Source organism: Balaenoptera ricei, chromosome X (assembly GCF_028023285.1).
Source record: "Balaenoptera ricei isolate mBalRic1 chromosome X, mBalRic1.hap2, whole genome shotgun sequence".
Lineage (NCBI taxonomy): Eukaryota > Metazoa > Chordata > Mammalia > Artiodactyla > Balaenopteridae > Balaenoptera > Balaenoptera ricei.
Window position 1 is genome coordinate 94,016,673 of NC_082660.1, and position 14,876 is coordinate 94,031,548.

Consider the following 14,876-nt stretch of genomic DNA (forward strand, 5'->3'; position numbering starts at 1 on the left):
TCCTAGCTGGGACCACAACAAGAGTAGATCTGACTGCCCGAGAGTTTAAAATGCTACTCGTGGGATTGAGATGTAGGTAGGTACCTGATCTGAGAGGGAGGGTGGACCATGGAAATTAAGTAATTGACTCCAAGATGGAATCCATAATATTCTGGGATCCTACATTGTTGGAGGCCCCAGAGGGAGCTAGTGTAGATCTGCATATTTAATGCTTTATCTTTGTCAGAGGGCTATCCATGCTTCCAGTGAAGTACACATTGGTTTCCAGCCTCTAGAGTTAAAGATCCTTTGGGGGCTGAACATCTGTGGGTTGTGGTGATGTCTTTTGTGGCTAGCAGTTGGCTTAGAAAGGTTTTGGGATTGGAAATTTAAATCTCCTATTGGCTTTGTTCAATAACTAGGGATCCAAAGTCCTTTGACAAAGAACATTTTCTAAGCTCAGCCTAAGGCATTTAAATGGCACGACTTTCTTTCAAGATCTCTTTTGATTTCTTCACACCTTATCTGCCCAAACAATCTCCTGAAGCCTCTCTAACCCAGGGGTCCTCCTCACTCCAACCCCCACCCATTCCCCCCACCCTCTGTCATATTTGGAGCCAGTTCTCTAGTAGATACTGCCAATGACATTTGGTAGAGGTGCCCTGCTTACTAATTTCATTTGGTGGAAATCCCTGGAACCTGGTTTCATGTCTGGTACATGCCATTCCAGGATCTCCTTGTTTATATTTCAATGTCTGCAGGCTGATGTTGACTTCTAACCACCCCATGTCAATTGTTTTAGTTTGTGGGCATCACCTATGCCCTGACCATTGTGTGGCTCCTGGTGTTTGCCTGCTCTGCTGTGCCTGTGTACATTTACTTCAACACTTGGACCACTTGCCAGTCTATTGCCTCCCCCAGCAAGACCTCTGCCAGTATAGGCAGTCTCTGTGCTGATGCCAGAATGTATGGTGAGTTAAGGTGGCTTGGCTCCCCTACCCCCTATAGAAGCACTATATATTTGGTTCTTAGGGTAAGGAAGGTGGTAATTATGGGGAAAAATAAAAATATGGATGCTTGGATCTAGTTTGTTAATCCTTCTTATTGAAACTGGAGAGGTTTCTTCCCTGAGAAGGGAACTTCTTGGAGGTGGTGGGAGTTTTCTTGGCTCTTTGCACTGCTCTACCCCAGTTGACTGCTGTCCCCAGCCCAGAAGCAGCACATTTCAATAACAAACAAAAATTTTTGCAACTGTTCAATACCACCTTCTATTTTTTGGGTAAATCTTTAGAAAAGAAGATCCTGATTGTCAGTAGGACCCAACTTTTCAGCCAGGATGATTAAAGATGGAAGAAGTGCTCCATGTAGCCCCATAACTCTGTGAAGCTTACCTTGGTTGATATTTGTGTCTTACATAGGTGTTCTCCCCTGGAATGCTTTCCCTGGCAAGGTGTGTGGCTCCAACCTTCTGTCCATCTGCAAAACAGCTGAGGTGAGTGGGGCACTGGGTCATTTTACAATGGAATGGCTAGTAACATAAAATTTCTACCCAACTTTGATTTTAAGGACCACAATTTCTTTTTGCTGGATTTTGAGTTAGCAAATTGCCTTCTATAAAATATTGCCTGAGCCAATGAACATACATGGTAAAATATCTATTTTCCTTAAAGCTGCAGAGAAAGCCTTCCATTCTAAGACTTCCTCCCTTAAAAGAGAAATTTGTAGCTCTAGGTAAAGATAGAGCTTAATGGCAAAATCCCCCAAGTGAAAATTTTCATTCTTTTACTTAAAAGCCTTATCAAGAAAATAGGTTGTGCCCAGACATACGTAGGTTTTATAAAACACATTTAGTTCGGAACTTCTCAATCTCATTTAAAAAGAAAGTACATTTGAAAAAGGAAACACTGTATTGAGAATGGATATTATACACAAATGAGGCAGGGGAATAAAAGTAAATCCTGAGGAAGAAGGCAGTAAGCTATTTCTTTGAAAGCAAAATGTTTTGGGGTTCTGGGCACAACCGAGGGGAACCAGTTGATTATTTGGGAAGACTATACTATTTTATGAGTATTCTGTGTTCTGGGTGCTATGGGGTCAGGTGCTATGGTGTACATTGAAGAATGGGAGGCCTACACTCAGGGATGTGACAACTTAGTTAGAGATGCCAAATTAACACACAGAAAGATATCAACACGTTCAGAAAGTTGCACTCATGATCTGCAGCAGAGCCTATTTCAGCTGTTGCAAGACCCAGTTCTCCCTTTTGCATTTTCTTACAGTTCCAAATGACCTTCCACCTGTTTATTGCTGCGTTTGTGGGGGCCGCAGCCACACTGGTTTCCCTGGTGAGTTGTCTTTTAATGATCTTGGCAAATAAGTGGTCCTGGGATAGCTTGGGTACAGCTATGCTGAAAGGTAAAAAGAGGTAGATTCCTTCTAACCTTGAAGTGCTGGAGAAAAGCTGCTGGGCAGAGACAGCAGAGTGTAGAGACTGTGGCCTTCTACTTTGCGTTGGCAAGGCAGAAAATTTTCAGAAATGAGACAAGAACAAGCAAAGTGGTGTGAGGAAGAGGAAAGAGATTCGTGGTCAAGAATAATAAGATAGAGCATTTACAGAGCATGTAACATTGCCAGGTGCTTTGCAGTCAGAAATTATAGTTAATTCTCAACACATTCCGGTCAGATCAGTGACAAGAACACTGAAACCTTACTAAACGTGATTTTTGGTAGCCTGGAATTCTATATACTGTAAATAGGAATCATCTTGGATGCTCTCCAAGGGATTTACTTACTCTCCTGAAAATACTGGAAGGACCTCTTAACATTATTAGAATTGTTATTATGGATGGTGTTTTGGCGCAGTGTCAATGTAGTGCATTCATTGTTCAGATTAAGAACCCGGGGTACTGAAGGGTGAAGCAACTTATCTCGAGTCATTGAATAAGTGGTGATCAGCCAAGGATCAGCTTGCAGCACTCCTGGCCCCCACCGCTGAGGCTTTTCTACGGAGTCGAGTTGTTCTTCATCTTGTGAAATAAATGGATGCATTAAGCAGGGGAAGGCTGTGCTGCACGGTGTGGCTATGCGTCTACAGCAAGCACCCTATGAATCCAGGTCGCTCAGACACGTAAGATATGATGATGGCAGAGCCCAGGTAGTGTTCACTTTCCTGAGGAAAACTCAGTGCTGGGCTGAGCAGAGGTGTGGAAAAATTCCTTGTCGAGTTGATTCTCTGGGCCTGGGCCATTGGAAGGAAATGTCTCAGAGAGGACTTCTAGTCAAGTATACAGGGCAAAAGCCTGGATGTGCTGCTTTTTGCAGAACAGGAGTTTTTTCTTTATTTAACTATGATTTTATTTCTACCCTTCCTCGTTCCCAAAAGGACTGGAGGAGGAAGCCTTTTCTACTCTCACTCATATTCTCTCTTCTCTTACTTACAGCTCACCTTCATGATTGCTGCCACTTACAACTTTGCCGTCCTGAAACTCATGGGCCGAGGCACCAAGTTCTGATATCCTGTAGAAATTTTCCTTTCTCTAATAGCGAGGCTCTAACCACACAGCCTACAATGCTGCGTCTCCCATGTTAACTCTTTGCCTTTGCCACTGACTGGCCCTCTTCTTACTTGACGAGTGTAACAAGAAAGGAGAGTCTCGTGGCGATTAATGTCTCTCCGTGGACTCTCCCCTCTTACGTACCTCTTTTAGTCATTTTGCTTCATAGCTGGTTCCTGCTAGAAATGGGAAATGCTTAAGATGGTGACTCCCCATCTGCAAGTCACAAAGAAATGGAGGCTCTAATTCAATTTTCAAGCATCTCCTGAGGACCAGGAAGTGTTTTCTTCTCAAAGGGCACTTCCACTGATGGAAACAAAGTGGAAAGAAAGATGCTCAGGTAGAGAAAAGGGATGCACCTGGCCCCCTTGCCATTTTGGGGGCCAAATATATTCTCGTTGGTGTACAAAACCGAGAACTCACTCCTGTCTCCCTATTACCATTGACGATAGAAGAAAAAAAGAATGCCAGCAAAACAATAAAAGCATTTGCCCAAATCTACCTATTGCAGCTGGGAGAAGGGGGTCAAAGCAAGGATCTTTCGCCCATAGAAAGAGAGCACTGACCCCGATGGCAATGGACTATTTAAGCCCTAACTCAGCCAACCTTACTTATAGCATAAGGGAGCGTAGTGTCTGTGTAGACAAAGGGGGCACCTGGCCTTATACCTCGTTAGAGAAGAGAAACAAGGTGTTGTCAGCATTTTCTCACTCCCTTCTCCTTGATAATAGCTACCATGACAACCCTGTGGTTTCCAAGGAGCTGAGGATAGAGAGAAACTAGCTCATATGAAAAAAGCCTGGCCTAAGGAGCAGCAGTTGCTAGAGGCTAACGGTGTAAACTGAGCCAGCCCTCTGGTAGACACAGGATAGATAACTCTTTGGATAGCATGTCTTCTTTCTGTTAATTAGTTGTGTACTTTGGCCTCTGTCACATCTTCACAATGGTGCTCTTTTCATGGGGTATTATCCATTCAGTCATAGCAGGTGATTTGAAGATCTTGATTTGTTTCAGAATGATGCACATTTCACATTTTTCAGTTTGTCTATCGCTTGTTTGGGGTTGTACCAGAAAGGTCTGGAGAATGATTCTTTGATTATGATTCTTTAACAAATGAAAATTGGACATTAAATAACGCAAATGATGTGTAAAATTGGCTAGTTCTTGCATCTCTTGGGATTTTTGACCAATTATTCCGTCCTTTGCAGAAACAGATTTGGTGAATTTGAACCTCAATTTGAATAACCTATTTGATCGTTCTTTCTAGCTGGCGGGAGATGATTTGATTTAGCAATGTTACCTTGGTGTGTTAAAGAGTTAGGTTTAACATACAGGTTATTCTCTCCTGGTGCAGATCATATACCTGAATGCACCAGCCATCAGCTATTCAGTTGGTAAGCTTCCATGGAAAAGGAAAAGTGGAAAGAGTTTGAAATTCGAATAGATCCCAGGTTTCAGTCTTCCCTTTCTGTGTTTGGGTTTTAACTTTGGGTTAAAAAATAAAAAGTTGATTTGTCTTTATTAAGGGAAAGATTTTATGAGTATGGCTGTAGGTGGCTCTGTTGCTGTAAAGAGTCGTTTTGTGTTCTCCCCCAAAGTGGTTTCAACAACGTTTAAGGAGATGTAAGGTTTACAAAAAGGCACTTGATATTTGCTTTCAGAACAGTATACAAGACAAGCTTCCAGGCTGCATAGAGGGAGCAGATGGAAAAGGTTCTGTAAGAAACCAATCAAGATCAAGGAAAGTGAAGTAATCCATACCTTGTGTTTTGTTTCGATTTAATAACATAACAAATAACCAACCCTTCCTTGAAAACCTCCCATGCATACATGCACACATATACACACATGAAGAGAGTTAATCAACTGAAAGTGTTTCCTTCATTTCTGATATAGAATTCCATTTTTAACACACATAAAGGATAAACTTTTAGAAACTTATCTTACAAAATGTATTTTATAAAATTAAAGAAAATAAAATTAAGAATGTTCTCAAACACCGTGTCTTTTGATTGAATTGTTCTGTTTTGCCCTACAATAGCAACTCAAAATAATTGTACCTTTATTGTGCTTTGTTTAAGGAGCTTACTTATTTTTCAGGTCATACAAGTCATTCCCACAACAGTTTTCTGAAATAAAGAGTAGATAAATCACTTCTATTTTTTATAGCTGGAGACACTAAGAAATAGAGGCAAATAAAGTACCCAAAGAAATCCAATAATCCAATAAATACGTATCTGAGCTTGGACTAGAACTCAACTCAGGTCTTGCTACCAACTCATTGAATTGTAAGGTTTCTTTTCTCTTAGAAATTGGGTTTCAGAGTGTTGTTCTACTAATTCACAGTCAAGTATGGTTTCTTCTTTAATATGACAATGGTGCCCCAGCCCTGGTGTGTATAGGATTCAGTTATTGTTAACTTTTCTTGGAATTGTTTGTATATTCCAAAAATGAACACTTAGTGCTTCATACATGAATAATGCTTAGTTTTATCTGGAAAGTACTGGTTGAAAGGTTTAATGTAGGGGCAGAGCAGATATGGGAAGGGCAATGTGAATTTAAACAGTCTGTGGCAGGGCAGTGTTAGGATAAATTAGTGACACCTGCTACTCTAATGGCCAGCCCAGTAGCCCACTTGGGACACAGCATTAAATCCCTGTCACGACCCTAGGCTAGAATTTGGCACTGTCGGACAGTAGGCACTCTAATGACCAGCCTAAGGAAAGCTGACTTAAAATTAGCTGTCGATTCATTGTCCCGTAGTTGCAGATGGCAAGGAGCGTGATCAGAGAGAAAGGAGAGTTTAGCTTGGGGGCAACAAGTCGGTCATCAGTTAAGGAGCTCTGTTCAAAAGTAGCTTCAATTTCATCTCCTGGTTTCTGCTTCACTGCAATCAATATTCTGCAAGCAAGGCTGCTTGGATGACTTTAAGACAAAGAGAATAAAAATATGACAAGGACTTATTTTTAGACACTGGCAAACAAGGACACAGCACTATATTTTGGAGAATTGATTCAGGGTGCTATAGAGTGATGTATTTTGGCCTCAGAGGAGTGGAAAACCAGTTCCCAAGAAAGCTGTGTTCTCCATCTGCCCTTATTTGGCTCTGCCCTCTGGGACCGATCTATAGATGGAGATTCCAGGCTCTCAGAAGCTGAGAGTGTCTCCAGTCTGTCAATTGAGCCCATTGTTCTTAGCTCTGCCATACACCATAAACCTCTTTTCTCTGAACTGAAAGAGTTCTCTTTGTGCTTAGATCAGCCAAAGATCAAGATGCAGCAGTATAAACAAGAAATATTTTCTTACAGCATCAGTTGTACTGCTTTTCCTATCTTCAGGGCCAGTACTGAGTGCAGTTATGCAGGGTGTGGAAGCTGTGGCTTTGGCCAGAGCAACATTCATTCATTCACTAATTCAGTCTACAAATATTTATGGGGCACTTACTAAGCTTTGTGCTAAACCCTGGGAGTTTCAAGTTTGGGGGTGATGTGGGTAGAAAGGGGATAAAGATATGATCTCAAGGATCTCACTCAGCCTCAGCCATAGCAAAGAAGAGTTCCAGGGTGGAGCAGAGTGGAGGCAGGGAGCATGCCAGAAGCAGTCTGACCGGCTGACTGCAGTGGGCATCTGAATTCTCCCCTCAGTATGTGGGAGAGGTCGTGGTTAAGGGCCATGACTTCACGTGGCTCTGGTTTTCTAGGGCCCTGATAAAAACAAAACTTCAATTTAGAGTCCTGACAACTTGTGACTTGCTCTCTATGTCACCCTGCTCCTGGCCTTACATGTGACAGTATTTATGTACACACTGTCACAATGCATGTGCGTGCTTCCACCCACTCAGTCATCTGGGGAGTCAGAGGGCACACAGATCATGATTTATATAAACACAGGCTATTCAGCCTGCCTTTTTTTCCATCCAGGCTAAATCTGAGAAGCCATGAGGGTAATATAAGACACAAGGTACTTCTCTTTGATTTTTCATACTGTGAGCACAGATAGTGTGTCTATTTGGGCATTCATGGTTAGCTTGATGAATATTAAGTAACAGAGGGAAGAAATATTCATTCTTACATTAAAAAAAATCATACTTGGCCTTTTCCTACATCAATAAGCAGGTAAGGAATTCAAGTCAACATCTATAAGTTGGGAAAGATTTTCCATGTCCACTTTGAAGCAAGCAAAAAGCTTTTCACAATTTTTATTGTCCTGGAAACTTTGGTGTCTATGTGTTCCTGCTCTGGAACTCCTTGAATTCATCAAATTTATTCCAAAGGAAAGAAAAGTAAGATAAAGTAATGAGTGTTTTCCACATCATGAAATAATCAAAGGAAATCCAACCTTAACATTATTCAAACCTTCAACAAATATTTATTTAACAAATTATCTGTGCCGAGTGTTATGCTAGATGATGGTAATACAGCTGTGACTAAAACAGAGACAGTCTCTGCCCTCAGAGAACTCAACTAAAGACAAAAAGGGTTAGGGAGGGAGACTGGAAGTGTGGTAAAGAATGAGACTAACATCCTATGACAGAAAAGGTGGAAAAAACAGAATCAGGGAGAAACTTGTACAGTCCCATGAGAAACAGAGTCAAGTAAAAGAAGATGGAGACATGTGACTGTCTAGAGAAAGAGGCCTGACATGCTATGGTATTTAGGGTTGAAAAATGTTAAAAGGCCTTCTACTGTTTTGTTCACCAACATGGACAGTAGGCCAGCTCTGGGCTCTGAAAGAACTATATTGATTGATACTCCATGTATTATGCGAAGCTCTACCTTTCAAACATGAAAAGGGAAAAACCACAAAGCTGGGTTCTGAGGGTTACAACATTAAAACCAAGCAAGTGAGCTGATACTTGCAAATTTATAGGTGGCTCTAGTTTTTTAATATTTTTTTCTGATTAAGTTCTTTTTTAAAAAAATTTTTATTTGAAATATAGTTGATGTACAGTAATGTTATATAAGTTACACGTGTACAATATAGTGATTCACAATTTTTAAAGGTTATACTCCACTTATAGTTATTATAAAATATTGGTTAAATTCCCCGTGTTGTACAATATATCCTTGTAGTTTATTTTATACAGAATAGTTTGTACCTCTTAATCCCCTATCCCTATATTGCCCCTCCCCACCCACCACTGGTAACCACTAGCTTGTTCTCTATATCTGTGAGTCTGCTTCTTTTTTGTTATATTTACTAGTTTGTTGTATTTTTTAGATCCCACATATAAGTGATATCATACAGTATTTGTCTTTCTCTGTCTGACTTATTTCACTTAGCATAATGTTCTCCAAGTCCATCCATGTTGCTGCAAATGGCAAAATTTTGTTCTTTTTTATGGCCGAGTAGTATTCCATTGTATATATATACCACATCTTCTTTATCCATTCATCTGTTGATGGACACTTAGGTTGCATCCATATCTTGACAATTATAAATAATGCTGCTATGAACATAGAGGTGCATGTATTTTTTCAAGTTAGTGTTTTTGTTTTTTTCAGGTATATACCCAGGAGTGGAATTGCTGGGTCATATGGTAGCTCTATTTTTAGGTTTTTGAGAAACCTCCATACTGTTTTCCACAGTGCCTACACCAATTTACAATCCCACCAACAGTGGACGAGGGTTCCCTTTTCCCCACATCCTCACTAGGTAGCTCTAATTTTATTTGATGACTTGAGCTCACATGTAGAACAGCTTAAAAAAAAGAAGGAAATTGTGGCGCTTGCAATCAAAGCTCTCTTCCATGCCCACAAATGTACTAGATATGAATTTGGTGAAATCTTATTTGATTTAAAATGTGAAATCAGCCCACATTAACAAAAAATGCGAACATAAACATAAACATTCTTCTGTTTGCAGATGATATTATTATCACAAGCTACGAGTGATCTTAGTAAACAAATGTCTCAGCTAATTATTTCTAGAAAGAAAGTTTACATATCAGTAAACAAATTTGCCATTTTCAGTAGATGCTCCCAACTTCTCGTTGGTGAATAGTGTCAATAATTCCATAAAGCAAGTACTTGAGGATATATTCTGCAGCTAGTATATTTGGTAGGACACACAAGTAAATTACATTTCTCAAAGCCAGGTGGTTTATGGGTGCTTACTGAGTTTGTGGGGTGTGTGTGTGCGTGTGTGTGTGTGTGTGTGTGTGTGTGTGTTGTTTGTTTGTTTCTTTGCTTTTAGTAGCTGAGGTGGTTATAGCCACTTTCAAATACTTCCGGGTTAAAAATTTTTTAAATGTCACGTTTTATGACATGGGGTTTTGATGGCCTGTTTGTCTCAGTGTTAAAGAAGACCCAAAATAACCATCTGAAAAGGATCTTGGCCCAGTCCACAGGCAGCCACACCTCCAACAATAATAGATACACTTTACTAAGCCCTCTACAAAGTATTTTCGATGTCTTATATCATTTAATCCTCACATCAGTCCTATGAGGCAGCAGCAGCTATTATCCGTCAGCTCCAGATTGGAGCAATGCACCGTTACTGGTCACATCAGTTTGAATTTGAGGATAGCCAGTCTATCCCAGTTCAGCTGACTGCTAAAGCTGCAGAGCTGAGCTGCATCCAGGTGCTTGTCAGGGAGCAGAACATCAGTCATTACAGCTCAGTCCCTACCAGAAACTCCACTGAGAGAAATAGTAGTTATGAAGGACAACCTGCAGGGAGTGTAGTCCATTCATCCCCTAGTCATCTCCACATATGTTTGATTGTGCAATCCTATAGTAAAACATACCCACCTTCCCCCTGCCCCATGACCTTGCTGCTCCAAGTGTGGTCTGAGGACAAGCAATATCAGAATCACCCGGGAGCTAGTTAGAAATGTGGACTTTCAGGTCCTGCCCTAGAATTACTGAATCAGATGCCGAACTTTAACAAGATCTTAGGATGATGTGTGTACACACTTAAATTTGAGAAGATTTTCTGAATGCAATCATATAAAAAGGTATTAAAATGTATCAATATAATACACTTATCTTTTATCTTCTTTTTAGTTGACCAGAAGAAACTTTAATAATTTACCAAAAGTAGAAAGTTAACAGACCACATTCTTTCATCATAATCCAATAAAACTAAGAATAAACAATGAAAAGTGGACCCAAAATGATTTTTTTATAAATTGAGGAATGCTTATAAGTAATCTCATAACCAAATAAGAAATCATAACTAAAAAAAAAAAAAACCCCAAATTTTCTCAAATGTAATAATAAAGAAAAGATTTCATTCCCGAAACTCCATACTGAATAACACTCTTTTTCAAACTTAGGTTTCTAGAAAATTGTATAGCTGTACACAATATTATCTTTAACTTTGAGAAAAGACCCAAATCAAATGAACAAAGTATATAACCTCAGACATGAGAAAAAGAAAAACAAAGTAAAACAAATGAAAGCAGGAGGTAGGTATTAAGATAAAAGCTTATGTTGATTCACTAGAAAACAGAGAAAGAGTTGAAAATATAAATGAAACCAAAAGTTGGTATCTGAAAAGACTAATAGAATAGATATTTCCCTGCTGATTCTGATTAAATAAAAAGAAAGAAGGCAACATTATACCATGTTAGTAACAAAGAAGGAGATACAAAGATGGAAGAGATTAAAAATATTAGAGATGATTATGTACAACAATCTGGCAATTTATTATAAAATCTTGAGAACACAGAATGTCTCCTCTTAAAATATAAAGTTCTGAAATGGACCCAAGAAGAGTTAGAAAACTGGAACAATCACAGAATAGACAGAAATGGTGATTACAGAGCTACTATTGAAAAGAAATGAGGCTCAAATGATCTCACAGCTGAGATCAATATAGTGGAACTGATACTACGTGTAATACACTTATCTTTAAAAAATTAATGTGATATTTGTATACTGCCTTACTAATATATTATACAGATTATAAAGCATGCAAAACAGAACATTTAAAGTATGAGATAAATATGAAATAATATTTTGAAATAAAATTTATTTGATTATATATGTGAATCTATCTCTTATTTGAAACATATTATTATAAATATTTTAGTGAGAACAATGTGACTGACTATGCCTCCTTAATTTTGAAGTGATGGTTTAATATTTTGGAATATGGAGTTCAGTTTAAACTAAGGCTTGGCTCCAATGAATGTCATAGCTAGAAACGATACCTCACAAAGATTCATAGACCTAAATGGCTGCAGTATGACATTAGCTGTGCTCAGTAAATCCTGTTACTAACTTTTCATTTACGCAAAGGTTTTTTATTAAAGTTTGGCTATTAAATTTCCACTCTCCCTGACATCAATCAGTGGCTCTTGCACATTAAAATGTTTTCACAAACCAGTTCAAGCTATTGGAGTAGACTGTTTTAGGCAAGTTTATAACGTACTGTTACAGTTTTTCTTACAACTGTGCAAATAGTGACACACTTAGCTCTCAGCAACAAAACTACAAGATGATGAAAACATCTTCAAATATCTGTTCTCAAAATGCTCTCTCTATGACCTATTCCTTTGAAAAACACTTCCTTTCTCACCCATTGTTAAAAAGGCATCTTTCCTTGACTGACAGATAGACTGAGTGATGACATAAGAGTCAATCTTTATGTTAGATATTAATGAAACAGTTTCTTTCTTCTTTTAAGATTAAAAATTAATATAAACACTAGTTCTAATGGATCATGTTGCAGTCTCATAGAGTACACAAATCCCACATTAGAGACCATACTCTGTAGCAGTTTTTCCAAACCATTTTGAGTATGAAAATCTCTTTCTAAAGTAAAACCTTTTCTCAGGCCTCCACCATGATAGTGGCTGTACTTTTACCATCAATTGGTTGAGAAAACATTTAAAATTTACTATTAATTTAGTAACACTCTTTTTTTTAAAGAGTTTCCCTTTTTTTCTTCTTTTTAAAATTGGAGTATAGTTGATTTACAATGTTGTGTTAGTTTCAGGTGTACAGCAAAGTGATTCAGTTATACATATCCATATATACATATCTATATCTATATCTATATATTATTTTTCAGATTCTTTTCCACTGTAGGTTATTATAAGATATTGAATATATTTCCCTGTGCTATACAGTAGGTCCTTGTTTATCTATTTTATGCATAGTGGTGTGTACCTGTTAATCCCAAACTCCTAATTTATCCCTCCCTCCCCCCCTTTCTCCTTTGGTAAACATCAGTTTGTTTCTATATTTGTGAGTTTGTTTCTGTTTTGTAAATAAATTCACTTGTATCATTTTTTAAAATTCCACATATAAGTGATAGTGTATAATATTTGTCTTTCTCTGTCTGACTTCACTTAGTATGATAATCTCTAGGTCCATCCACGTTGCTGCAAATAGCATTGTTTCATTCTTTTTTATGGTTGAGCAATATTCCATTATATATATATATATATATGTGTATATATATATATATGTGTGTATATATATATATATATATATATATATATATATATATATATATACACACACACACATATATATATATATATCTCACATCTTCTTTATCCATTCATCTGTTGATGGACATTTAGGTTGTTTCCATGTCTTGGTTATTGTAAATAGTGCTGCTATGAACATTGGGGTTCATGTATCTTTTCAAATTAGATTTTTCGTCTTTTCTGGATACATGCTCAGGAGTGGGATTGCTGGATCATATGGTAACTCCATTTTTAGTTTTTTAAGAAAACTCCATACTGAATAACACTCTTTTAAAACGTTTTCTTATAGAAAATTTCAAATATACACGGAAGTAGAGAATGTTGCAATCGACTCCACATATCCTTTACTCAACTTCAACAACGATCAACATTCAATAACACTTTAAAATGAGCTTTTATTTTATTGCTGTCCACATGAATGAAGACATTCATTCATTTATTCTACTGACAATTCTTGGTGTTCAGAAGGATATGGTGACTCCTTGCATAAATGCTGCCATTTTCTACCCCACCTGCTTGTGGACAGACAAGCAAAACTTTGAGAACTGGTTCAGTCTAGAGTCTAAAATCTCTTTGTGATTTAAACCAGACCAAGAGGTGACAATATACTTGAATCATTTCATATTGGCCCCCACAGAATTACTTTTAGTGAATTGCTCCGCTTTGTGATGTCAGTGAACTATATTAAGCGGCATTTTTAAAAAGCAGTCCTTTACAACAGTGACTAGGTTTTCTATGGGCATGTTTTTGTGGGTGTCATTCATTATACTACATTTATCCAGAAGACTACAGTGGAGACATTTCTCTGCAATCTCTGTATCAAAAACGGCTGTGCTTTATTTGAGTGGTGGAGTAAGGTAAATTCATTACGATTACTGATGTTGTTGTGTTTTGGATGTTTTTCTGGAGCACATTCGAGCACTTTAGTAATTTACTCCATTTCTGAGTTGTTGAAACCATTCCAAAACAGCCTCTTGCTTTGTTGGGTTCTCTTTGTTTTTCTCTTTCCCCTCTGGAGGTGCACAGGGTGGTCAGGATTGAAGGACGAAGAAAGAAACAGTTCTAGGTCTGTTTCTTTCCCCCCAGCCTCCACTTCAAACTCCAGAATACAGAAACCCTTAAAAGACTGGGCTTAGATGTGGCATGGGTTCTATGGTGAAGTAACATCTCTCAACCAGACCTGGGCAGATTTGATACTCCAACCCTAATAAGAACTCCAGGCTCTTTGTCATTTTTAATACGTCATCCTGGAATGTACCCTGTTTGGCAAACCCTTCTAGAAATAGATATAAATTTGAATTAAAATGGCTCCATGCCCAAAGCTTTTACTTTCACAGGTTAGAAAGGCTTTTATAGTGTTCATTACCCTCTTTCGCATAATAAGAGCCTAGGGGAGCTAATTCCCAGGGCTGTTCTCCACATCCTGGGGTTCTGCAATTGTTTCAAGGAGTATCAAAAAAAGATATAAAAAAGATCTTAATGCAATTTAATTTTTAAAGGCATATGCCATACATTTTCAGGAAAAGATGATGAAATAAACTAAAATAAAAGAAGTAATACTTTTCAGTTCTAAAATATCTGGAAATTATTGCTTTAAAACAGGGTTACCGAGAGAGTGGATCCGTTATAGGCTCTGCCTCATTCGCTCCACCTCTGCCTTCCTGGACTTACAGTTGGGTACAATGATGTCTCTAGGAGTGGGTTTTGCTGTGACCCCTATGTTGATATTCATGGCCCTTCCTCCGTTCCTGCATCCCATTCTCCCAGCCTGAGTACTCACCTTGTACATCATACATAGTAGGATTGTCCCCATTTTGGATCGCTACAACTGTCACTTATAACTCTAGTCCCTCCTAGGAGTGTGGCTCAGAGTTGCCCTTACCAGTTGGTCTGCCACC

At 38.4% G+C, this 14,876-nt stretch overlaps 1 protein-coding gene across 3 annotated transcripts in view; it reads left to right on the forward strand.

Moving 5' to 3' along the window:
• PLP1 (proteolipid protein 1) overlaps nucleotides 1–14,876 on the forward strand; it is a 34,809-nt gene that overhangs the window by 9,820 nt on the left and 10,113 nt on the right. For 2 of the 3 annotated variants that reach the window (XM_059910140.1, XM_059910141.1), the window contains exons 4-7: nucleotides 782–950; nucleotides 1,398–1,471; nucleotides 2,259–2,324; nucleotides 3,420–5,450. In XM_059910140.1, the coding sequence (XP_059766123.1) occupies nucleotides 782–950; nucleotides 1,398–1,471; nucleotides 2,259–2,324; nucleotides 3,420–3,491 (381 nt within the window). In that variant the 3' untranslated portion in view covers nucleotides 3,492–5,450. Of the gene's footprint in view, nucleotides 1–781; nucleotides 951–1,397; nucleotides 1,472–2,258; nucleotides 2,325–3,419; nucleotides 5,451–14,876 lie in introns of those variants that run through there. The other variant, XM_059910142.1, reaches the window with a different exon arrangement.